The following is a 24,235-nucleotide window of genomic DNA, read 5'->3' as shown; positions in this document are numbered from 1 at the left end:
AAAGTAATAGTACTTATTATTTATTAATTAAATATATAATATTAAAAATAAAAATACTTATAATTAAGATATTATTAAGGGTATATTAAGGTATATTAATATATATTAAAGTATAAATATTATTCTATAACTTCCTAATTATAATAATAGCTTACCTTAATATATAAACCTTTAAAATAATATCCCCTTCTATTATATTAAGATATATACTTTAAACTATATTATATTAAAATCTATAATTAATAAATTTATAAATAATTACTTTTAAAATTTTATTATATTCTTAAAATCTATTAACCTTTAATTAATAATTATTACTTTATTATATAATATTAAAGTTTAGACTATTATAATAGAAGTAGGTAGAAAGAAAGAAAGTAATAATCTAAATATTAACCTTCTTTAAATTTTAAATATAACCTTTATAAATTTCTTAAATATAATAACTATAATTAAAAGAATATAGTTATATAAATATTAGATAATATTATTTTAAATAAATTTATTAACCTTAAAAGGTAAATAATTACTAGAATATTTAAAAGTAAATTAAAATATATTATACTTTTAAAGTCTTTTAATATTTAAATTTATATATACTAAGGCTATTATATAAAATATTAATAACTTTAATCTATTATATTTATAGCTATTTAAGCTTAATAATAATTTTATAATTTTATTTTAATTAAATATAAAACTATTCTTAATTATATCTTAACTTACTCCTTATTAATATTTATATTCTAGAATTATATTACTACTATATTAAAAGTATAAAAAATACTAATTATAATTAATACCCCTAATAGTAATTATAAGTTTACCCTCTTTAATTTTTAATTAATACTAATTAATACTAACTATATTATAACCTTTCTTAATCCTTAATTAGTATTAATTAATACTAATAATCTTATCTTACCTATAAGCTTAAATCTTTATTTTAAGTTAAAGTTAATATTAATTAATATTAACTTAATTTATACCCTTTATATCTATTAATATTAATCCTACTCTATATAAAGTTTAACTAATTAATATATATCTATTTTAAAGTATTATTTATTATTATAAAAGTATTTTTAAATATATTATTTATTTATATTAATATAATAATAATTTAAAAGTTAGTATTTTAATATATTTAATAATCTAATTTTAATATTAATATACTTTTATTAAATATTATAATAAATATAGTTAATCTTAATCTTTATTACTTTTATAACTTTAATATTTAAGTATAAATATTATAAAACTATAATAAGTTTAAATAATATTTAAATTATTATTTATTTAAAATAAATTAAATTTATTATTTAAATAATCTTAACTATTAATAATATAATATATAACTTTTAAAATATTATACCTATTTTAAAAGGTTTAAACTTTAAATATTATACTTAAGTTTAATAAATTATACCTAAATACTTTATTTTTTATAAGCTTTTAAATTATAAAATCCTTTATATACTTTAAAGCTAATTATTTAACTATTTAATTTAAAAATATACCTATTTTAATATATTTAAAACTTTATTTTTAAAAGTTTATATATATTTAGCTATTTTTATAACCTTTTATTAACTTATTCCTTAAAATTAAAATAAAAACTTATTTAAAGTTTAAATAAAAATCTTAAATATAATATTTAACCTTAAAATAATACTTCCTTTAACCTACTTTAAGTATTATAAGGGTAGACTTTTAAAATAGCTAATATAAAATAAAATATATATTATTTATAATAATACTTATAGTAATATTAATATTTAAAAGTAAATAAATATTTTACTTTTAAAAATAAATTTAATATAATATTTAAATTTAAATAATAATTTTATTTTTAATTTAATTAAATAATAATAATATAAAAGTAATAATAACCTAAAAGAAAATAATAATAAATTAAAGACTAATATTATAATATCTTTTAACTACTCTATATAAATATTAACTTATTAATTAATTAATAAACCTATTTTAAAATATTCTTAAATATATTCTAAATAATAATAAAAATAAAAAGTTAAAATCTAAACTTTATTACCTTAATACTCTTTAATATTAATTAAAAACTAATTTTTACCTATCTATACTCTTTAATATTAACTAAAAGAATTAATTTTAATTTATTTATACCCTTTAATATTAACTAATAAAACTAATTTAATAAATATTTATTTATATTTTTAATATTAATTATATAGATCCTTTAATCTTAATTATTTTATTTATACTATAAAGTATAAAAACTCTTTTATATAACTTCTTTTTATTTTTATTAATAAACTATTTTAAATAGATAAACTTATATAATATAAATCTTATTAATTAAGTAAATATCTATTTAACTTTAAGCTAAATAAAATCTTTACCTTAACCTTTATTATACTATTTTTAATTAATTTTATTAATTAATTATTTATTATACCTTTAAATATATTTTAAATATAAATTTATTTTATTTAATTAATAAATAAATAAGTTAATTATAATATAATATAATAATCCTTAATATACTCTTTTATCCTTCTTATTTTAAAACTTTATATTATAATAATCTCCTTTTTCTATATATTAATAATATATAATTTATAAAACTATATCTATATTAATATTTTATACTCTATATATATAATATATACTATTTATTCCTTTTACCTTTATTATATTAATAAAATAAAAATTATATATTATAAACTTTAAAATAAATTATAAATAATATAATACCTTTAAATAAAATAATATAGATATATTATCCACTAATAGATATATTTTATATTACCTATACTATACTTTATAATAATAAATAGTATTATAATTAACTTAGGGACTATATTAAATCTATATACCCTAAAAGTTAATTCTCTTTTAAAAATAATTATACTTTTATAAATAATTAAACTATTTAATTTTTAAATAATTTATTAATTTATAATTATAAAATAAAAGCTTAAAATTAATAATATTTAATCTTTAAAGAATAAAAGCTTTAATAAATATTTAAAATTAAGTATAATAAATATTTAATTTAAATATAAAGTATTATATTAATAAATATTAAAAGATATATACTTTTAAATAAGTTAAATAAATAATAAGTTATATTATTTTAAGTTTTAACCTATATAAAAGGATCTATAATTAATATCTTTTATATTACTTATATTTAAATATAATATAAAAATTAAAGTTTTTATTTATATTATTTAATTAACTTATAAATTATAAAGAGTAATAAAAAGTAAAAGTTATTATTAATAAATATTATTAATAATAAAAGCTTTTATTATTTATAATTAAAATAGTTATTCTATATAAACCTAAGAGTAAAAGTAGGTTAAAAAAGTATTAAAGTAAATAGATTTAAATATTATACTTAGAGTTATCTTTATTATCTTTAAGTATTATTACCTTAATTAAAGTTTAAGTTTAAATTTAAATTTATTAAATAAAAATATTAACTTAATTATAATAATAATATAAATATACTTAATTTTAAAGTTTAATAGTTTTTAAAACTATTAATATAAATATTATACTTTATTTTACTTTTTTATAATATAATAAAGTAATATAATATTATTATTACTTAATTATATATAATATAGATTATTTATAGTATTAATTTAATATTTTATCTATATAATATTATTATTTAAAGGATATAGAAAATACTTTATAGGGGTATTTTTATTAATAAAAGAATATTAATATTAATTAAATTATTAAATTTATTAAAAATAAATATATTTTAAATTAGATTTTTAATATTATTTATATTATATAGTAATTATATTTAATAGGAAGGAAGTTTTTAATAATTTATTTAAAGGTAATAGTTAACTTTTATTAAATAATTATATACTTTTATTTAAATAATTAAAGGGTTTTAAATTAATAAACTTTTTTATATTAAACTTTTAAAAAGATTTAAATTAAACTAATAACTAACTATAAACCTTTATTCTTATAATAAATTAAAATAAAATTAATTAATTTAAAAATATAATATAATATTATACTATAATATAAAGATTTCTTTATTTATACTATTAATTAACTAACTTTTAATTCTTTTATAAATAATAAATAAAATAAAATATAAAGAAGTTTCTAAACTTTATTAATCTTTATTATTAATATTAAATTAAAATTATTTATAATACTTTAAAAGATTAACTATAATAATCTCTAATATATAGTTTAATAAGTATTATAAAATTATATATAATAAAATTAATATTAAAGTTAGTTTAATTTTATATATTTTATATATTTTAATTATTTTAAATATAAATAATAAAGATATCCTTAAAGCCTTAACTTATTAAATTAATTATTAAAATTATAATACTATATTTAATTATTATCTTTTATTTTTACTTTAAACTTTATATATAACTTTATAAATTTTAATTTATAATATATTAGAATATATATTATTAAATATATTAAAATAACTTTATTAAATAAACTTTATTATTAAGTTTAATTAAAGCTTATTTATTAGACTTAATAATAGTAAAAGAATAAATAATTATAGGAATTAGTATATTTAATACTATCTATTTCTTAATAAGTATTATTATAGAGTTACTTTTATAGCTTTAGAATATATTCCTTTAAAATTTAATCTTTTAAAAGAAATTCTTTAAATACCCTATTTTTAAAATTTATTTTTACCTTTAAAAAGTAGGCTATATTTACTAAAAGGTTAAATAAATATATATTAACCTATCTAAAAGATTTAATTAATTATAGTTAAAAAGTAATACCTATTATAATTAAAGATTTATATTATATTACTTTTAATAAAATAAATTAATATAAAAATAAAGAAAATTATAAATAAAATAAAAGATTTAATTATATTAAAATATAAAATTATTTTGAATATATACTTTAAATTAAAATAAAAATATATATATAAATCTTATTTAATAATAAAACTATTAAAATAATATAAAATTATTATAATAATAATTATAATTATTTATATTAATTAAAAAAATAAAAATTATATAAAGTAATTATAAACCTAATAGAAATATTATTACTATCTTTATTATTATAACTATTTCTATTACTACTTTAATAAAAGAATTATTATATAAAAGTTAATAATAATAATAATAATAATATAAATATATTATTATTATTAACTTTATAAAACTAAATTATACTTAAAATAAATTATATAATAATAACCTTCCTCTATTTTACTACTTTTATAAAAACCTTTAAAAATTTAATAAATAAATAGTTTAAAAATAAAAACTTTAAGAAAATATAAAAGTTAGATTAATTTTAAAATAAAAAAGAAATTAATAATATATTTATTATATATATTTTTAATATAAAAATTAATTATTATATTAATAAATTAAATAGATTAAATAATAACTATATTTTAAAGTAAATAAATAAAAAAGATAGAATATTTCTTATATAATAGTTTAAAAATTATAAAAGTAGAAAAACTATAAAAATAAGAAATATTATAAAGTATTAATTATATATTTAATAAACTTTTAATTTAAATTATTATCTAATAAAGTAAATTAATTATTTATAAACTTTTAAATTATTTAATTATTAATATAAATAATTATTTAATTTATTTTATTTAAAATAAAAGTATTTTATTTACTTTATATTTAACTTTATTTTTAAATTTATAAAAATATTAGAAATTAATTAAATTAACTATTTTAAATTATTATAATTAAATTCTAATTAAATATTATAAAAAGGAGAATTCTTCTTTTAAAAGAGCTAATTATAAATCTTATTTTTCTATTAGTTTTACTATATATCTTTATAATAATAAAATACTATTTTTTATAATTTATTTATATAAATAAAGTTATTATTTTTATTTTACTTTATTTATTATTATTTTTTAAATAATAAATTAAATAGTTTTATTATTATTAAGTTTTATATTATAAATAAAAGATTAAAGTTATATATATTTTAAGCTATTATATTTATTAAATATATTTTAAATATTAATTTAATAATTAAATTATAAATAAATAAAGCTTAAAATTTATTATAAATAATTAAAATAATATATTTAATTATTATTTTATAAAAAAGGAATAATATATTTTTTAAAGGCTATCTTTTTTAATACTTTTATAAAATAATATAATTTCTATTTTAATTATTTAAAGTAATACTATTTTAATATTTAAAATATAAAAGTTAAAATTCTCTTTAATATTAAATATATTAAAGTTATTTAAATAAAGTTAATTATAAATAAATAGTTATTATAAATTTAAATTAAAAGTAAATATAAAGCTTAAATATTTAGTTATAATAAAAATAAAAATAATAATTTAAAGGTAGATTAATTATAATATTTATTATATAATTTAATTATTATTTTTTATCTTTAAATAAATAAATATTTTTTTTTTATATTTTTAATTTAATTTAATAATAGTTTATTATTAATTAAAAAGAAAAGGGTAAAAATTTTTTTTTCTATTTTATGGGTAGGAGGGGGTTAGAGAAAGAGGCTATTATAAAAAGGGTTTATTTAGGTACTAACTTGTTACCTATGGGTTACTCGGGTGATAACCCCGCACTAAAAGGGCTGGAATAACCACCACGTATTCAAGTATGGAGTAAAGTGTGGGGGTTGGATACGGGGTACGGGGTAAAACATGGGGTAGTATGGGGCCCAACGGCTCGGTTTTCTCCTTTCGGCTTGGTTTGAACGCCACGCGCAGACCCAACGTCACGCGCCCCGCCTCCCGGGACAGCTCCCCATCAACTAGTGTGATAACTGACTGGCTACAGGATGTACCGGAATTGCGGGTTCTGGGGGGGCCGTGTCAGCAGTTGGTTCGCAAAAGCAAAAGGCGGAAAGGGAAGACCCACCTTCATATCTGTAACGTCGTCCTCGTAGGCGTGCTCGAAGCCCTCCATGATGCCTGACTCGTCGCGCTTGCGGTTGTGCCACACGCACAGCAAGCGGTAGAGCATGATGCCGACGCCCGCTGCTATGGCCGTGACAACAACCACGATGAAGCCTTTGGGGTACCTTGGAGCATCACTGACGTGGAATGCAAGAGGTCCGAAGAAATTGCCTGTAATACCAAATCAATCAGCATCAAGACGCTTCAATATTCTCAGTCTCTGCCAATCATGATGTCGTGAAAACTCACCTAAGCAATACCCAATGTACAAGCCGGAAGAGGAAAGGGATCGTTTTGTGTATCCAGCAGTGTTTGCCAGCGATTGGCCCATGAGCACGGCGTACCCGCCACCAGTTGACGGCAGCAGGATGCACGCGAACAGCAGCGCCCCTCTGGCTGAGAGCGGCACCTGCCAGAGCATGATCGCAGCAGCGACCGTCAGCGCCTGTGCCACCACGTAGAGGTACGCCCGGATATTGTTGAACTTGTATGCCAAGAATGGCATCAGGAGCTGCACGCTTCCGGCGTAGAACCCGATGGGGATCACCAGGAGCAGGGCGTTGAGTCCGCTGAACCCGAAGCCTCGGATGATGATGGGCGTAAAGGTCGAGATGGGAGCCTGGCTTGAATGTCAGCTTATCACAATTCAATTGAACCGGCCGGATCATTGCAGCACTTACATTTGCAATCATGGATAGCAAGGCGATCGAGAACATCAACCAGAACTTTGGATCCGTCGCCAATTCTACCGCCTGGCTGCCCTTGAAGTGCGTGTTCCTCACGCCGCTGTTGTTGGTGCGCAGCCGAGCGACCATGATGTACCGCTCCCTCTCTTCGAAGCCTTTCGCCCTCACAGGATCTGGCAGGAGGACAAAATACAGGGTAAATCCCCATACTATAGTCATTCCACCGGCAAAGTAGTACATGTACCGCCACGTACTCGCATTATTCTTGATAGACCCGAAACCGTAGTTGATTAGAGGCGAGATGCAGCTGACATAGCCGGTACACGAGTACCATATTCCCATCCGCATGGCTTGCTCGTTTTTCTTGTAGAAGGAGCCGACGATGAGCATGAACATGGGGCTGATGCCGCTCTCCAGGGCTCCCAGGAAGAATCGCTCCGCATAGATGTCCTGGTAGTTCCTGCAGATGACGGTCAACACCAGACAGAGACCCCAGAGGATAACAGTTCCAGAGGCGACACGTTCGATAGGATATCGCTGGGCGAGGTACATGGTTGGGTAGGCGCCGACAATGAATCCGAGGTAGAAGATCGAGGCGGTCATGGAATAGCGGTTGCCGACGTCGAGGCCTAGGTCGTCGATGATACCAAATAGGGCCTGCCGTCACAAGAGGAAACAAAAAATGTCAGCCTTCGGCAAGTTGTGTACCACCCCTGCTGATACGACATGATGCATACCGCTTGGGACAACATTGCCTTGTCGTAATAGAGCAGCCCATAGGTCGCGCACAAGACTGGCATGAGCCTCCAGTCCAGTTTCCTCCGCAGGCTGGCCTCCTCCTTATCCGTCCATTCTTGCTCTCCGGAGTAGGCTTGCAAGACTTTAAGCGCTTCATCGCCCTCGATGGTATTGACTGCTTTCAGGCTCTTTGGGGGATTTTCGTCCGACGGCCTGCCAATAGATTCGTGGTGTTCAACCGAGAGCCGTTTCGTCTGGTCGTCCATGTTGACACCGATTGGGGGGGAGCCGGAGCACGCGCAGGGTGTGATGCAGCGTTATCGATCAATTGATATTGTCTCACAGCCAGCTCCGCGGATCTTTGATATGAGCAAGGAATGAGCGCTACGGATTGGATCGCCGTTGATGTATCTTCAAGGAGAGATGGTATTTAGGGTCGCAGAATTGGATGCAAGGCCAGGGGCCAAGCTCACCTGGGCAAGCTGGGCATACTGCAACGGCAATGACAGGACCATGAATCCCTGATTGCCGCTAGTATGGTGCTATTAGAGCGTTGTACTATATCCCGCTTATTTCTCTTTAGGTAAGTCCTAAGTATTGAGATACAAGTACATTAACCAAAGAATATCTATACACTCAACACTTATACTAAGGTGAAAAATCATTAAGTTATAAAGGAGATATAATTAAATGTTAGACGTTTTTAGAATTATAAATGTTTTTATGAAGTATTAGTATTTTATTAACGTTATAAATCCATAGAATTTAATTATAACTATTTAAAATCGCTTTCGATTAGCTATATGGAAGCGGGGTACAGGTAGCCACCGAATTAAGGTTCACCAACAGTGACCGCCCTACACTAGGAGCCCGCCGTAGGAAATCCATCCAAAACGGACATGCCGTTGTAGCCGAGGCCAAGGCCGGCGTGCCGGTGTCCCTCGCCAACTGCTCGGAAGGTTCCGAGACTCATAGTCACACCGAGACTGGGAACCTATCAATGTCAGCATGTAAGCTTGGGCTGAACACGAAAGTTTCCGAGTCAGACCCTCGTTCTAGATCCGTCTCAGACAGTTGGCAAGCGCGTGCTGGCAGACAACCTGTGGGCGAAGACAATGGCGACTTCCGTGAACCTCCCCGCCGGGGACGTAGCCATCACCGTGAAGCTTATCAATGCGGCGAACTTTGGTCCAGCACAGCTACACCGCTTCATGGCACCGCCAGTCCCAGGGCTGACAACTTTCAAAACGTCGCCATCATTGTGCTTCCTTCTACAACATCCGAATGGACGGAACCTCGTTTGGGACCTGGGAATCCGAAAGGATTATGGCAATTATGCTCCAAGCATAGCGGAGTACATCCCTACAACGGGATACGATATCCAGGTTCAGAAGAATGTGGTCGAAATTCTCGAGGAGGGAGGTGTGAAAGGAGATGATGTCGAAGCTGTCATTTGGAGGTACGGACCAAGCCACGTTGCATGAGAGTGATCGATGGCTGATGTGGAAATAGTCACTGGCATTGGGACCACATCGGCGACCCTTCATCGTTCCCCGCGGCTACGGCTCTTGTGGTCGGGCCTGGCTTCAAGGAGGCAATGCTTCCTGGGGCTCCAGCTAATCCGAAATCACCCATACAAGAATCTGACTACGAGTACGTCCATATCATAGTGGCAGTGCTATGTGCGGTGTTGTTGACCACTAAAGCAGAGGCCGGGAGCTGAGAGAGATAAATTTCGACGGACCTGATTCCCTCAAAATTGGACGGTTCAGAGCGTTCGATTACTTTGGCGACGGCTCCTTCTATCTTTTGGACAGCCCAGGTCACGCCGTCGGACATTTATGTGGTCTCGCGAGGACGACGTGCAGCCAGCCAACGTTCATACTCCTCGGTGGAGACGTCTGCCACTATGCCGGCATCTTTAGACCTTCTAGCCAGCTGCCAATGCCTGCGCATATATCACCTCACCCTTGCTGCCCAGGGGCGGGCCCAGCTCTGGATGTGACAAAGTCATGGCCGGCACTTCAGCAGAGCCGAGGCCGAAAGGAAGACGACTCGCTGTATGACATGACGTTTGGCCTGGACATTCCTCTTGCCAATAAGACGAAGGCTAAATTACAGGAGCTTGATAGCCGCGACGATGTGTTTGTCATCATCGCACATGATTCCACTGTCAGGGATGGAGTGCCTCACTTTCCTGCAGATCTGAATGATTGGAAAGAGCGAGGCTGGGGAAAAGCTCTCAGATGGGCTTTTTTGAGAGATCTAGAGAATTATTGGGCATCTGAAGCCGCGGCCTAGCTCTATACATTTCCCAAGCAGAATACAGCATATTCACACAGGGTTGCCGCTCACTACCTAGGTACACTCAGTGTAACAGTGTAGTGTAGTACGTGTAAATAAGCCCACTGCAGGCCATTACATTGAATGTATTGTGTGTGGTTTCGCTTCTATTCCGTATACGTCCGAGGACATACATGGCGCCTTCATACGGTGCCACAGTGGTAACAGTCTAATTTACTGCGAGGCCTAGTCGTAGCCCAAATCATTGGGCTTATAAGCTGGAATATCCTGCTCAAATCTGGCTCGGTCCTCGCATGGACTGATTGCGAGTCTTTACAAAATCCATCAACTGATTCCACAGCTCGCCTTTGCCGCTCTGCTGTTCAGCTTTCAAACCATTGCCCCGTAGTGCCTCGAGCAACTCGGCTCGGGAGAGCGTGACTTCGAGATCTGACTGGCACGCTACACCCTTCTTCTTCCCGCCGGGTGAGAGTTGACGGCTGATGAGTACGCCGTTGCTCACCAGGAGCTGCCATTGTTCTCCGGCGTCGGGAACAGTGATGCCGATCGAGAATGACGATTCAGCAGCTCGCTCACCGTCGAGCTGGACCGAGAGGATCTGGAACCACTGGGCGATTGATAACTGTGGTCCCAACGGCGTTCGGCCCCCAGCAACCATCCCAGAATTCTTGCCAGTTCTGAGCTCTTGGGCTCCGGTAAGATAGAAGTTGCGCCAGGTAGCGTTCTCAGCACCCCAGCCCAGCCGCTCGTACGCCTTGGCCAGGAGCTCTTTTGCCCTGGGGTCGGGAGAATTGGCCTCTGCAGCGATTGCGTGCGCAAGCAGTGTCGCGGCGAAGCGGAAGTCTCCTCGGTCAATGAAAGTAGAGGCCTTGTCGCAGAGAGCTTTAACACCACCCATGCATTCGACGTATCGTTTGCCTTCCTCAGCAGGAGGATATTGCCACAGGTGAGCCGGATTTCCGTCGAACCAGGTCATGTAGCGCTGATATATACCCTGTAGAGAAGGTCAGACGGTATCCAAAAACAGACAGCAGTGCACGACGTACTTTGACGTTGTGGCTCAGGGAGCCGTAGAAGCCTCTGCAATGCCAGGCCTTCGATATCGCAGGGGGGAGACGAAGCTGCTCTGCTATCTCTAGCCCGTTCATTCCTGCATTCGTGATGCATCGTCAGTCAGGTCCGCTCTAGGAGATGGATAGATTGGTAAAGGCTTACCTAGGTTCATCATCCTCACGGTTTGGTCGTGAAGGTAGGCGTACATATCGCGCTGCTCTGTTAGTCTGCGGATGAGCAAGTTACGGCCCCACGTAGGCCAGTTGTGGCTCCCGAACACAACATCGGACTCATCAGCAAACATCAAGACCACCTCGTCCAGATAGCCGGACCATGCTTGCGCGTCTCTGACCTGCGCACCGCGCAAGGTTACCTGACTCAATATTTAGTATCAGGATTAGAGTCACGATACGGGGAAGAAGTGCAACAACACGACTTACAATGTTGTGCATACAATTTGTGGCCGTCTCCGGTACACAAAGTGCCTTGAGATCAGGAAAGTGGAAGTTGATCTCCGCTGGCGCCTCAGTGCCGGGGACCATCTGGAAGACAATGCGGATGCCGTCGATGATGTGCTCCTCGCCCGTCTTCTGGATCAACAGGTTCGGCGGTATGAGTGAAGTTGTGCCAACGCTCGATGCCATTCCCAGCCCAGTGCCAATCTGCGCATCCGGTGCTCGTGGGAGGGCGTTGCCGTACATGAATGCGGCCCTCCTCCGCATAGCTGGACCGGCTAGGATAGATTCGCTCAAGATGGCCTCCATGAAGCCTTCCGGAGCCACGATTGGGATTTTGATATCCCCACCCTCTGGCAGCACGCCCTGGGCACCCATGTAATGGTCTCCGTGAGAATGAGAGTAGATCATACCAGTCACAGGCCGATCGCTGCCGGCATGTTTCCTGTACAAGTCCAGCCCGGCTGCTGCGCACTCGCATGATACCAGAGGATCAATGATAATGATACCGGTTTTGCCTTCGACGATGGTCATATTGGAAAGATCCAATGCTCGAGTCTGGTAGATGCCATCCTGTATTTTGTACAATCCTTGCTTGGAGTTGAGCTGGCCCTGTCGCCAGAGGTGTGGGTGCGCCGTCTCTGGGCATTCGCCATCCAAGAATTTGTATTGGTCGATGTTCCAGACAACATCTCCGGCCTTATTCTTGATGATACCAGGCTCTAGGGCACAGCAGAAGCCCCTCTCAGCTTCGTCAAAGTCTTGTAGATCATCAAAAGATGGCTTGCAGTCCATGGTGAAAGCACATAAGACAATTTGCGAGAAACCTCGCTACGAGGATCGAATGTCGATTTGTTAGTACACGCCGCCTACTTATTAGGTACTCAAGAGCCTTTTACTCCCGCCCACTAAAATGATTTGTGGACCGAACGAGCATGGTCAGAGTGACGGAAGTCGGTCGTTATCTAGTCTACGTCCCAGACCTGGGTTTATTCCCGATTTGCGAGTTCGGTGCGTACTTCCTTATCGCCATGTTGAGCCCATCAGGTGGGAATGGCGTTATTACGATACATGGGTTGATCCCTGATTTCCAACACCGGCTCCCGATGTCGGTAACAAGAACGCTCGGTAGGCCCACTTGAGATGGCGTCTTCTTCCTTGAGATGGCGTCTTCTCATAGCCACGCCGGCTACCCCAATCATAGTTAGAGTATCCAAATGACTTCTCCACGGCAATGGCCGCCAGCAGCGTAGGATGTTAGAAGATCCAATGGCTCACTTTGCCGACATCCGGACAAACCCCGGCTGAGATGGTCCAATGGCAACCTAATGTCATGTTCAATAACAACATGCTCGAACTCAATTCGACAAAATGTCCATGCGGATTGAGTTGCATTTGCAACTTTCTTTACAGCTTATCACTAAACGAAAAGGCTCTTGAGTGAAGCTATTCAAATGGCTTCGTTTAACGAGCGCGCTCAGGCGAGCATGCCAGAGAAGACCGCCGGTGACCTCGTTGACGAGGATGCTCGCGATGTCGATGACGACGACGAGTATACTCCCGCCGAGCAACGCAAGATCATACACAAGGTCGACCGTCGCCTGCTCCCTGTCTTGGGTCTCATGCAGGCTGTGTCATTTCTCGACCGAGCAAACATGTCAAACGCTTCTGTCGCTGGGTATGGCAGCGCCTCCTCATAGCAGCGGCATCTAGTGAGCTAACCGATCGTCGAAGCATGACTAAGGAGCTTGGCTTGGGAATTGGGCATCGCTATGTAGGTGAAGCAGGGAGTTGTTGTAGGATAGGTGACGTCGCTAACTGCAGACTTACATAGTCAATTGTCCTCCTGGTGTTCTTCGCCCCATACGTCTTGCTGCAGTTTCCGGCTTCGATCCTCGTGCGCCGTGTTGGCCCGAGGCTGTTCCTTTCTTCGATCGTACTGGCATGGGGCATCGTCATGATGGTAAGTGATCGAGTCTTCCACATAGAGCTACACTGTCGAGCTGGACTGACCAGCATAATTAGTGCTTCGGTTTTGTCCAGAACTGGAAGTCACTTATTCCGGTGCGCATGCTGCTGGGAGCCTTCGAGGCCGGGTGTTTTCCTGGTCAATACTATCTGATCTCGTCGTGGTATACCCGATGTTAGCCATTCCGCACTCTCGACCTTGAACTAAGTTGAGCTCGCTAATACTCCATGGAACAGACGATCTGTACAAGCGCATTTCGATATTCTACCTCATAGGAGTGCTTGGGTCTGCGCTGGGCGGCGTGCTTGGGCTCGGCTTCTCACAGATGAGTGGACTGGCCGGTTACCTTGGCTGGAGGTGGCTGTTTATTATGGTATGTTCGTCCGTGGACGTCTGCTCATATCATCGTGAGGCGGGCAAAGACTAGCTGTTGGTGTTGTGGGCGGGCTGCACGAAATTTATCTTCGAGAGCAACTGCTAACTCTTTCCGACTATTAGGAGGGTCTACTGACCTGTCTCATCGGAGCCCTCGGCTATATATTCACTGTAGACTTTCCGGGCACAGCTCATAAGGCCTGGGGCTTTCTTACGGAAAGGGAAGCTGCTTGCATCGTTCGGCGTATCAACCGCGACCGTCAAGACGCCGACCCGGAGCGTTTCAGCCTCCGAAACTTTCTCGCACCGGCTGGAGATTTCAAGATCTGGCTATTCGCATTAATGTTCTTGTGAGTCGGCTAGATGTCGTGATCGGATAGACAAATCATGACGCTGACATTCTCAGGTGCTCAACAATGCAGGCTTACGCAGTAGGCAACTTCCTCCCACTAATCCTGATGGGCGAGATGGGGTTCAGCCAGACCAAAACACAAGGCCTGACGACGCCTCCCTATCTCGCTGCCATGGTCCTCATGTACGTTGAGGGTTGGCTCAGCGACAAGTTCCGCCTCCGAGCGCCAGTGATGTACTTCAACGCGCTGCTCTGCATCATGGGTCTCTGCTTGATGTCTTGGGGACCGACGGCTGGTGTTCAGTACTTTGGCGCAATCTGTTTGACCGCAGGCTGCAGCGCTATCATTCCGACACTCATGGTCTATCAATCCAACAATATCCGTGGAACCTGGCAGAGAGCTTTCAGCAGTGCGAGTCTTATCTCCTTCGGTGGCACTGGCGGTATCGTGGGCTCGCTCGTGTTCCGCTCACAGTAGGATATTTTGATTTTCGATCAGCCGGGTAGCAATGCTGATACATTCAACAGAGACGCACCACAATATCTTCCGGGCATATATGCCTGTCTGACGTAAGACCACACACACTCACAGATCATATCATTTGATACTTCGCTAATCCGTTTTGCAGCGCCAACGCTATCATCCTCATACTTGCCACAGCTCTAACGGTCTATTTTATAGCACAGAACAGGCGAGCTGAGGCTGGATTGGTCGTTCTGGAAGACCTACCTGGCTTCCGATATGCCCTCTAGAGCCTCATGAGGACGCCTCCATGGTCTGTTTGGGTCGATCTCGTGAGGCAGGTGCATGAAGAGGGGAGAACAGTGTGGAGTGTAGCTCTAGATCAGAAAAGACTTCAATGCCAATTGAAAAGAAAAATGAATGGTATGCGAGTACAACTGAGGTGTTTGTACCTTTATTTTTAATTTCAAGGCGTACAGCCCGTGAATATAAGTTCACGGGCCCATATCCCAAGCACCCCCCTACTTCGAACTGCTTTAATATACTGCAGGCTTCCTTTATACCTAGGTAGGCAGGCAGCTAGCTGCCAACACCTTATGCATGGCCAGGCCCCCGCCGGTAGTTTTGTGGGTACGCGCGGCGGAACAACATTGCCACCTGATTTAATGACTAATGTGACTTCTATCTAGGTAATCGCCATCCCAGACCTGGGGTCGGGATTTGCAGGTTAATATCACATGAGCACACGGGAATCAGATTTACACCATCTCCGTTTGATGTATGAGCATGCCATGATCGGGAAACATATTGAGCTGTTCGAGATATTACGCTGGCAGTTTGCCTCATAATCCACATCATTTGGTAGTAGCCGGGTCTCAGAGCCCCTTCAAGTTACAATTCTGCTCCCTCCTAAGTACAGGCCATTTGGACTCCCGGGTATGTATAGAACGCCAATCATGCTTAACAAGTATACACTGACTGCAGCGACAGAAGCTACATTCATGGGCCAGTGCCGGAGGAACAGTAAGCACCGACATTCAAGCCCAGATCGACGCAGCCGAACCCGGTCTGGCAGACATCGGCGACAACAGCCTCGCCATTTTCGCACCTGTAGCGGGTGACGCCATCAGATCTGTAAAAGATATGTTAGCCAAGGACTGTTTCTGGGGACCCAAAGATTGTTTATTGGACTTACCCACACCACCAGTCGTTGGGGTAGACACAGGCAGCCATGACGGAAGTGGCTCCGAAGGTAAGGGCAGCGAGGACAGCGACAGCCTTCATCGTGACGAGTTGAATTTGGGTGTACGGTTGTGAGGAGCGTGTAAATTGTGGAAGCGAGGACAGAGATGATTGAGTCGTTGAGGGTTTGTCTCTTCCCAGACCCAAGTACAGTCCTCGAGAACTTATATACTGCGGTCTACACATCGCATTCATATCCTGAGATATAACATACAGTCATTGGCGATAGAAGTGGCCGGGATAACATTCAACCAGCCTTGAGTCAAGTCGGGAATGTCGGCATAATCCAACTTTACGCCGGCCCCGGGCCCACCACGATCTGCACAGTTGCATACCTGATCCACGAAACCAGTTAAAAATAATTATCCCTTGATTTTAATTAAAAGGCCAAGCCTGCCCACTGCATACCCCATTTTAACGTGTATGGATGTCCATTTTTGGAGACACTTATGAGAACCTTGGAAGGACTGCACACCGCCTCAAAAGCTACGCGTAATGTCAGCTCACAAGCTCTATCCACGTAAGGCGTGCGAAGCGATTCAAGAGATGGATCCAGACATCCACAACGCTTGGCATCATACGTTGGCGACGAATACTGCAGATTCATACCCCTTGCATTGGTGTACGGAAGCAGTGTTCTGTCTTCTCCAGTCCTTGCTAAAGCACCACCCACAAGCTCTCTTTGATTCGGGAGAACGGCAGCTTCGCAAATCTGCAGGTGCTGCGGCTTTAGACTGAGGTACCAATGTTTGGCAACTTACTCCATTAGAACATCCAAAGTAGGTTTATTTCCAACTCCAGGCGCACCGGGAGCCGTAACACAACCATAGACCACATGAAAGCACCCGTCTGCTGTCTTCAGCGTGACCATGTTCATGGACCCCACATACCCCGCAAATATCGTTCCGGGACTGTAAGAATACAACCCGATACTTGTTCCAAGAAGAGGTTCTTGGGGACCGAAGATCAGGATAATTGTTTGTCCACTTCTGTGTACGTACCTAATAGTAATAGTGGACAGGAGATAAATGTCGACTCCCGCAACACAATGTTGCTGGGAAGAGAGACAACTGAATACACATTATTGGTCTTCAATTCTTACGGGCTCGCCGTGAACGAGGCGAACAATAGCAGGAAACGCAATATCCGAGCTCGTGGTTACTGGAGACTGAAGTTGTATCCAGCAGCCAGACAAATACCCCGCTGGCGAAGTCCCCTAGTCAGACCATCATTTTTGACGATTTTGAATCCCATGTCCCCTGCCGCATCATCGGCAATGAGGTGCACGATTGAGACCTCGCCTATAGCGAGCCCATCATACTAACGATGGGAACATAAGTCCACTTTCGAAGCGGCACAAGGTGCCTCCAGCACAAAGTCCAGCCCGTACGGCAACTGCCTTAGCATGTACAAGGTGAACTCAGAAAAATCAGCGATGATCGCAGTAATTCACTGATTAACATCGGCAACGATTGTCACCCGAAATCTTGACCGAGTGTCCCACATACCCCGCATCTCTTTGGGCTCGCCCACGTTGTATGGATGGGATGCCGGAAGTCGGTCTGGGGTCTGAGCAGCTCGCAGACGGGCAGGCCAACTGATTCTCAAAAGGTGTCCCACGGGGTCATAGCACGCGGGGTCAATGAGCATATTTGCCAGGTGGCCGACGAGAGCCTCATCCACGCCGTCGTTGATTCGGTCGATCCGTCGAGGGTCGGGGGCGATGAGTCCGGGGGCGATTTCTGCAGTGCAGGGCGTGGAAGACGATGTAGGCCGAGCCGAAGAGTGTGCTCTAGTCCCAGCCCTCTATGATGGTTTGGTTGTCACCCTGACGATGGAGCCGCCGAAGACGTTGTGATCACGCCCACTGGGAGGGAGATACACATGAGCACCCCATCGGAGTATGGTAGGTTCACCTGAAATGCATCAATTTTGGCGGTTTCGAGGTCATAAATTGGACGAATCATTCGGTGATTCGCACTGAATAAGATGCTCGAAGCATTTGTCCCCATGGCGGGTTCGGTTCAACATGGTGACATTTACCAGAGCTCAGACTTTAATACGATCCGAGTTATTGCCTTCTCGGGGACAACCGAAGGGTGTAGAAAAGCATGACTACTTAAGTGACTGACCCGGATGTGACAAAGGTGGACTATTATAGTAAGAAAATTATACCTAGGTTAGACTTAGTGAACTTAGACCTGCTTTCCTCTACTAAGGCTTTTTAGCCCCTAATTTTGTCTTGGCTGTAGAATTTAAATTTTAGTTAATTAGAGTTTTAGAATTAGGGTTTTAATGGGTTTTAGTTAATTAGAGGATATAAGTTTGAGACTTTTTGGTGTTTTTATTTGAGTAGGAGTAGTGCTTACTTATAATTTTTAGTTCTTTCTTTCTTTTTTCTTTTTTTTAAAAAATATTTAATATTTACTCTTCTTTTTTTAGGTAAGTTTTTTTTTTCTTTAAAGAATTAAAAAAGATATAAAGGATTAATATTTAAGTAGATTTTTTTTTAAGATTTATTAAAAAGGGACTTTAAAAGGGGGAAGGAGGGTTAAGAGAGGGTTTTTAAGTAGGAAAAAAGGAGGAAAAAGTAATTATTATCTTTACTTTTAGGTTGTAATTAAGCCTTTATAAGGTTAAATTTTAATTTTATAAGAAAAAAAAATATGTTATAATAATTAAAGGTTGATTTTAAGTTAAATAATATATATTTTATTAGGATTAAAGTTTTTTTAAGGTTATTATTAGCTTTATTTTAAAAAAATATTATAATTTTTTATATAGGGATTATTATTTTTATTTAAGGTTTAATATTATTTATATATAAATATATATAGAAGTTTATATTAAGGGTAGATAATTTATAATTAGTATAAATTTAGTGTTTTAATAATATAAAGTTTATTTAATTAAGATAGTTTAAATTAGGTATATACTTTTAGGTATATCTATATTTATAGAGTCTAATCTAGGTATGCTCTTTAAGGTGGTCTTCTGGAGTTACCCGAGATATGTGTACAGGGGTACATTATAAACTCCAACCAACCACTCGCCCTTCTCTAAAGCCCCCTGCAAAATGTAGCATTGAGTGAACTCTACTGGCTGTGTGGCCCCAGAACTTGAAACCCTGGCCCCACTGCGGTCAGGTATCCTGCCCGCCCAGGCGACGACATCATACCATGCCTTGTAGCCATTGACCGCTAACGTTCAGAGCAAAGTGTCGACAAGCAACTTGAACCTTTATATCGATGGAAACGTCTAGTTCCTTCCAATCGGCAACGTGGCCTCTGTCGTTCCGGCTCAAACAGCCGAAACCAGGTGAGCACGATGGCGACGGCCACGAGTCTAAGCAGCAATGGTGGAGCTACGAGCTGTATCGCGGTCCGCGAAACCGGAAACCCAAAGTCCTGTATGCAAGGTCCAGAGCTGAGTCAGAAGAGATCGCGGAGGGATTCAGCCAAGAGCAGGTCTTGGGGTTTGACATGGAGTGGCCATCTTACGACGCGGCCAACAGCAACGGAGGAAGGCTACAAGACAAGATCGGGGTCATCGCCATAGCATGCGAGGACAAGATCGCCCTATTCCATCTCGGTGCATATGCTGGAAGGTCTCCCGATGACTTCATTGGACCTGTACTGCGAGCGATTATCGAGTCTCCAGCTATCATCAAAGCTGGAGTAAACATCCTCGCCGCGGACTTTAGAAGGCTTAAAGACCATTTTTACTTGCGACCACAGGGCGCGATGGAGCTGAGCCACCTGCACAGCCTCGTTACACATGGGACAAGCGGTGAGTTCAATTTGTGCACCACGAAACTCTGCGCCCTGGGCGAGCAGGTGCGGGTGCACTTGGGTCTGCCATTGAAGAAGAGCAGTGTCCGGACGAGCAATTGGAGCCAGAAGAAGCAGCTTAGCCGGGAGCAAAAGTCATACGCAGCCTCCGATGCATATGCCGGGCTCATGTTATATCACTATCTCGATCATTTGAGGCTGTCGATGGAGCCTCAGCCACCACCGCCGCTATACGCAGAGAGGTATCGGTCGATTGATCTACCGGGCAGAGGGACGGCACTCCTGCTACAGCTCGATATTCCTCAAAGTCGAACGAACTTGAAGGTCATCCGGGCGGCAGACTTTTTGGAAGGACGACGTGACGCTACATATGCAGCTGAAATTGCCCCACAGAGCCCGGATTGCCAAGGAAGCCAGAGAATATCGTCACCTGCTCCACCGGGCCAAGAGATTGGAAATCCCACTTCGAGACGCGGAAACTCTGGCCATCCTGCACGAACGAGCCGCAAGACGAAGACGCCAAAGAAACAGCCCAACTCATTACTCCATAAGCTCAAGGCTCACCGGGACAGAATTGCGAAGCATCGGCGGCTGGACAAATGGAAGATCATCCACAACTCGGCGCTGGAGCTCATCGCGAAACACCGCCCCGAGAACGAGATGGCATTGATGCAGCTCAAGGGCGTCGGGCCACAAACGGTGAAGAAGTACGGGGCTGCGATATTGAACCTTGTTGCTATCCACGTTGAGCAGGAGAAAAGCCCCAGCGAAGTCGATGACTCGATCGGCGAGATCCCCTCCAGCGACCTTGACAGCGACGGGGCTGTATCGCGTGTCAATGGACCAGGTGATCAGCGGGAAGCAGGCAGACAATCAAGCCCAGACTCCGGGACGTCGGGAACACGCCCCGTCCAGCAAAGTCTCGTCGGGCGTGGCAGCGGGTCGCATCCTATCGAGCTTGGCGGTTCAACCGATGCAGACTCTGCCGAGGCCTCATCTGAGCGAGCGCTTAAGAGACAACACATTTCTACCGTAAGTAACCCACACAGACTTGAATCACGAGTTCGTGCTACTTTCCTTTCCTGTCCACTGGGCGCTGATATGCCAAGCGACGCATGCAGGGACCGCGCCACGGTCTGCTGAAGTACTTCAGAGTGAACAAAGACGCCAGGGCGGAAAATGTCAGTCGCAAGCCATGAGGTTGGGTGGTATTGCATCACGACAGGTGACGAGCGACAGATGATCATGGCGTTTCCGAGCGGCGTCTTCCTGAGGGAAAGAGGCTCTACAAACAAGCTCCCAATGCGACGTGAACAAGACGCCAGGCAGCGTCAATCAGCCTAGTTTCCGCGCGAAGAATGAAATAAAAGAGAAAAACCTAAAAGATGGGAGAATATCCATGTCAGCACTAGGCTCCTTCCGAACATAATAAGCACGCAGCAGGCAACCCGGGCGCATCCCCTTGGACGTAGCACCTGGGCAGGGTCTTGGCGCATCCTTCTCGCGCAGCACAGCTCCTATGATTCGGCCCCGGCCAGACCTGACCTTATTTTTACGGGGCTGTGCTCAGCGTCCTTGGGCCGCCCGGTCGCGTGGCATTTGAAGGAGCGTTCGCATGCGCCTCAACCACATGCCGTCTGTCTTCTGCTACTGCATGGCTGTGAGACAAACACGGGGTAGGTGCCTGGGCGTTTTCTGACAGTTGGCACGGCGTTTTTATCTGGAGACTCCTTGTCGTGGCGCAAGATTTGGTTCTGACTCCCTCCTCGTCATACGAGTTCCCGTGGTGTGCCTTTGTCTCCTACTTGTGTGATATAAGACGAAAGCGGCCCCTAGACTCTGAGTCTGATCGGCTCCGGTTATTAATCACTGCCAGTCTAAATTACGACAACAGTTGTCGTTAACAGTATCTGAGTATCTCTTTTATTTTACATTTTTACCTCCAACCAGTCAAATAGTCCACACAAACCACACCACCTGCGACTCAGTATCCTGAGCCCCTCGTCACGCAATGGGGAGGTATATCGATCCCAATGTCAGCTCGGGTGTCAACCTTGGCTTTACGGCCCTCATGATCGTGCCCTTGATTGTGATCATGTGCATCACCTATCGCCGAGCACCACGCGCCGCAGATCCCGCACGGGGAGCCGTCCCATATTTTAAGGTCGTGCTGCCGGTGACCACAGCGTAAGTTCGGCTGCATCAAAGACAATACCCACAGCGAGCCTCTTCCTGACTTGCCGTGATTCTCGGGCCAATTCCACTGACTTCTTTGTCAACAGATGGATTGTACTGTACACAATAGCAGGCATCCTTGGCATCGTACTTGGTAACGCCTTGTCTTCATGGGAGGCCCGAATGGTAATGCAAGAGGCTCAGCTGCGAATATCCACCATAGCATCCCTTGGCGCCCGCTTGGCAGACTTCCTCATGATAATGACACTCGTCGAGATGGGCAATGGCTTTCTCTTCTGTCTTGCCGAAATGAGGACAGGACTCCAGAAGGCAATGAAATACGTTGGGATTGGGAGCTGCGCCATCCTCGCCATTCTTGCAGTCGCATTATTTGGCATCACTAATGCCCTGTATTCCGCGTATTTCGGCCAGAACGGCCTTTACTACGAGGATTCGGAGCGTCTGTACGATGCCAGGAAGGGAATCAGTAGCGCCCTTACCATTGTGGTGTTCATCTGGTCTTTGGTGCTTGTGGTTTTCGCAGCAATTGTCTTCACCAAGGCGAAGCGCAACCACGTACTGAGGAACGTAAGTAGATCCACATCCCTGCTACAGCGTTGCCAAATTTCGTCTGACAGCTTGTACTGACACTACTTCCCTCTCCAGTCAGCAATGCTCTTCCTCATCGCCACCGTCTTGTACTTTATCAGCAACCTCTACCTACTCATCTACACCGCCCTCTTTGTCCTCTCGAATTTCTACCCCTACGACAGCTACGAGACCTACACAGCGCTCCTGTTCATAGATCCGATCGTTGTCACATGGACCTTTGTCATTGCCTCGTCACTTGTCTGCGCTGTTGTCGTCCGAAAGAACAACGGCTTGTGGTCTACCCTGCAACCGTGGATGAATGAACAGATCCCACCGGCGCTGGCTGCGAACGCGAACTACAAGGGGCACGGCGAGCAGTGGCAACAGCCATCGAACAACCATGTTATGGGCGTCTAGTGGTATTTTGCGCTGGGTAGGGTCGATGGTCCGGGATTTACCGTGCAGGAGTATACGTATCTTGAGTGGAAGCAGTAACACCTAGAGTCGGAATAATACAATAATAGATATCTGCATATACACTGCATGCAGGCAAGATCTTTCAATCCTTTCCGTGATTTTCATGATCTTCTAGAATTTATGCAGGATACTTTGAGGTAGGCTGCCGATGGGTTCCCAGGTGTAATTTCATCGAGTACCTAGGTATGCATCTGCGGACTTCTCACGGAGTCCAACGTGAATGACGCTCACTGCCGGGCTTCCCTCTATAATGATCATTCTCTCAATCTTTTATGCCTTGTCTCGTATCCACCTCAACGTACGTCTCTGCGATTCTAGTGGCACAAGGTGGCCTGCGGGCTAGTCTCCCAAGCCGACGGGACCTGCCGGGAATGGTTGCCTAGGGGGCCAGCGCGCTTACTGTCCACCTTGATCGATTCGATCAGCCGTCGCTGAAAAGTGTGAGGCGATGGGGCGAGGGGCCGGTGTCTGCGGCCACTTGACGCAGGGGGCTAAAGTTGCTAGCTACCTAGGGTAGGCTGTCTCCCTTCTGTCGTGTCACCGATGCAGAATGTTTTGGTGCCTAATCGGTCGGTTAACTCGGAAGTCGACTCGGGAAACAAACTGTGCAAAGCAAAAGC

The 24,235-nt window shown here is 39.7% G+C and overlaps 6 protein-coding genes across 6 annotated transcripts; 3 read left to right on the top strand and 3 right to left on the bottom strand.

Annotated features, from left to right (window-relative positions):
- Positions 1–6,819: 6,819 nt before the first annotated feature.
- On the bottom strand, positions 6,820–8,634 carry KVR01_007513 (uncharacterized protein; the record flags this gene model as incomplete). The annotated part of the gene is made up of 5 exons (XM_044792216.1): positions 6,820–6,846; positions 6,907–7,115; positions 7,194–7,567; positions 7,644–8,287; positions 8,368–8,634. The coding sequence occupies 5 exons, from the start codon at positions 8,632–8,634 to the stop codon at positions 6,820–6,822; spliced, it is 1,521 nt and encodes a 506-aa protein (XP_044643766.1).
- A 2,309-nt stretch (positions 8,635–10,943) lies between these two features.
- Positions 10,944–12,975, bottom strand: KVR01_007461 (uncharacterized protein; the record flags this gene model as incomplete). The annotated part of the gene is made up of 5 exons (XM_044789572.1): positions 10,944–11,666; positions 11,719–11,805; positions 12,036–12,098; positions 12,166–12,449; positions 12,531–12,975. The coding sequence occupies 5 exons, from the start codon at positions 12,973–12,975 to the stop codon at positions 10,944–10,946; spliced, it is 1,602 nt and encodes a 533-aa protein (XP_044643714.1).
- Positions 12,976–13,634: 659 nt separating this feature from the next.
- Positions 13,635–15,629, top strand: KVR01_007320 (uncharacterized protein; the record flags this gene model as incomplete). The annotated part of the gene is made up of 8 exons (XM_044787703.1): positions 13,635–13,858; positions 13,915–13,954; positions 14,015–14,143; positions 14,206–14,323; positions 14,386–14,522; positions 14,648–14,874; positions 14,931–15,350; positions 15,506–15,629. The coding sequence occupies 8 exons, from the start codon at positions 13,635–13,637 to the stop codon at positions 15,627–15,629; spliced, it is 1,419 nt and encodes a 472-aa protein (XP_044643573.1).
- A 709-nt stretch (positions 15,630–16,338) lies between these two features.
- On the bottom strand, positions 16,339–16,623 carry KVR01_007638 (uncharacterized protein; the record flags this gene model as incomplete). The annotated part of the gene is made up of 2 exons (XM_044785940.1): positions 16,339–16,471; positions 16,535–16,623. The coding sequence occupies 2 exons, from the start codon at positions 16,621–16,623 to the stop codon at positions 16,339–16,341; spliced, it is 222 nt and encodes a 73-aa protein (XP_044643891.1).
- Positions 16,624–19,652: 3,029 nt separating this feature from the next.
- KVR01_007567 (uncharacterized protein) lies at positions 19,653–21,807 on the top strand. The gene is made up of 2 exons (XM_044793190.1): positions 19,653–21,404; positions 21,494–21,807. Exons 1-2 carry the CDS (start codon positions 19,830–19,832, stop codon positions 21,569–21,571), a joined length of 1,653 nt encoding a protein of 550 aa, XP_044643820.1. The 5' UTR covers positions 19,653–19,829; the 3' UTR covers positions 21,572–21,807.
- A 181-nt stretch (positions 21,808–21,988) lies between these two features.
- On the top strand, positions 21,989–23,693 carry KVR01_007127 (uncharacterized protein). The gene is made up of 3 exons (XM_044785473.1): positions 21,989–22,559; positions 22,655–23,135; positions 23,214–23,693. The coding sequence occupies exons 1-3, from the start codon at positions 22,384–22,386 to the stop codon at positions 23,553–23,555; spliced, it is 999 nt and encodes a 332-aa protein (XP_044643380.1). The 5' UTR covers positions 21,989–22,383; the 3' UTR covers positions 23,556–23,693.
- Positions 23,694–24,235: the final 542 nt, after the last annotated feature.

This window comes from Diaporthe batatas (genome assembly GCF_019321695.1).
Source record: "Diaporthe batatas strain CRI 302-4 chromosome Unknown Contig00008, whole genome shotgun sequence".
In the NCBI taxonomy this organism is placed as follows: Eukaryota; Fungi; Ascomycota; class Sordariomycetes; order Diaporthales; family Diaporthaceae; genus Diaporthe; species Diaporthe batatas.
Note: the sequence above shows the minus strand (reverse complement) of the source record. Positions and strands in the feature narration are given on the sequence as shown.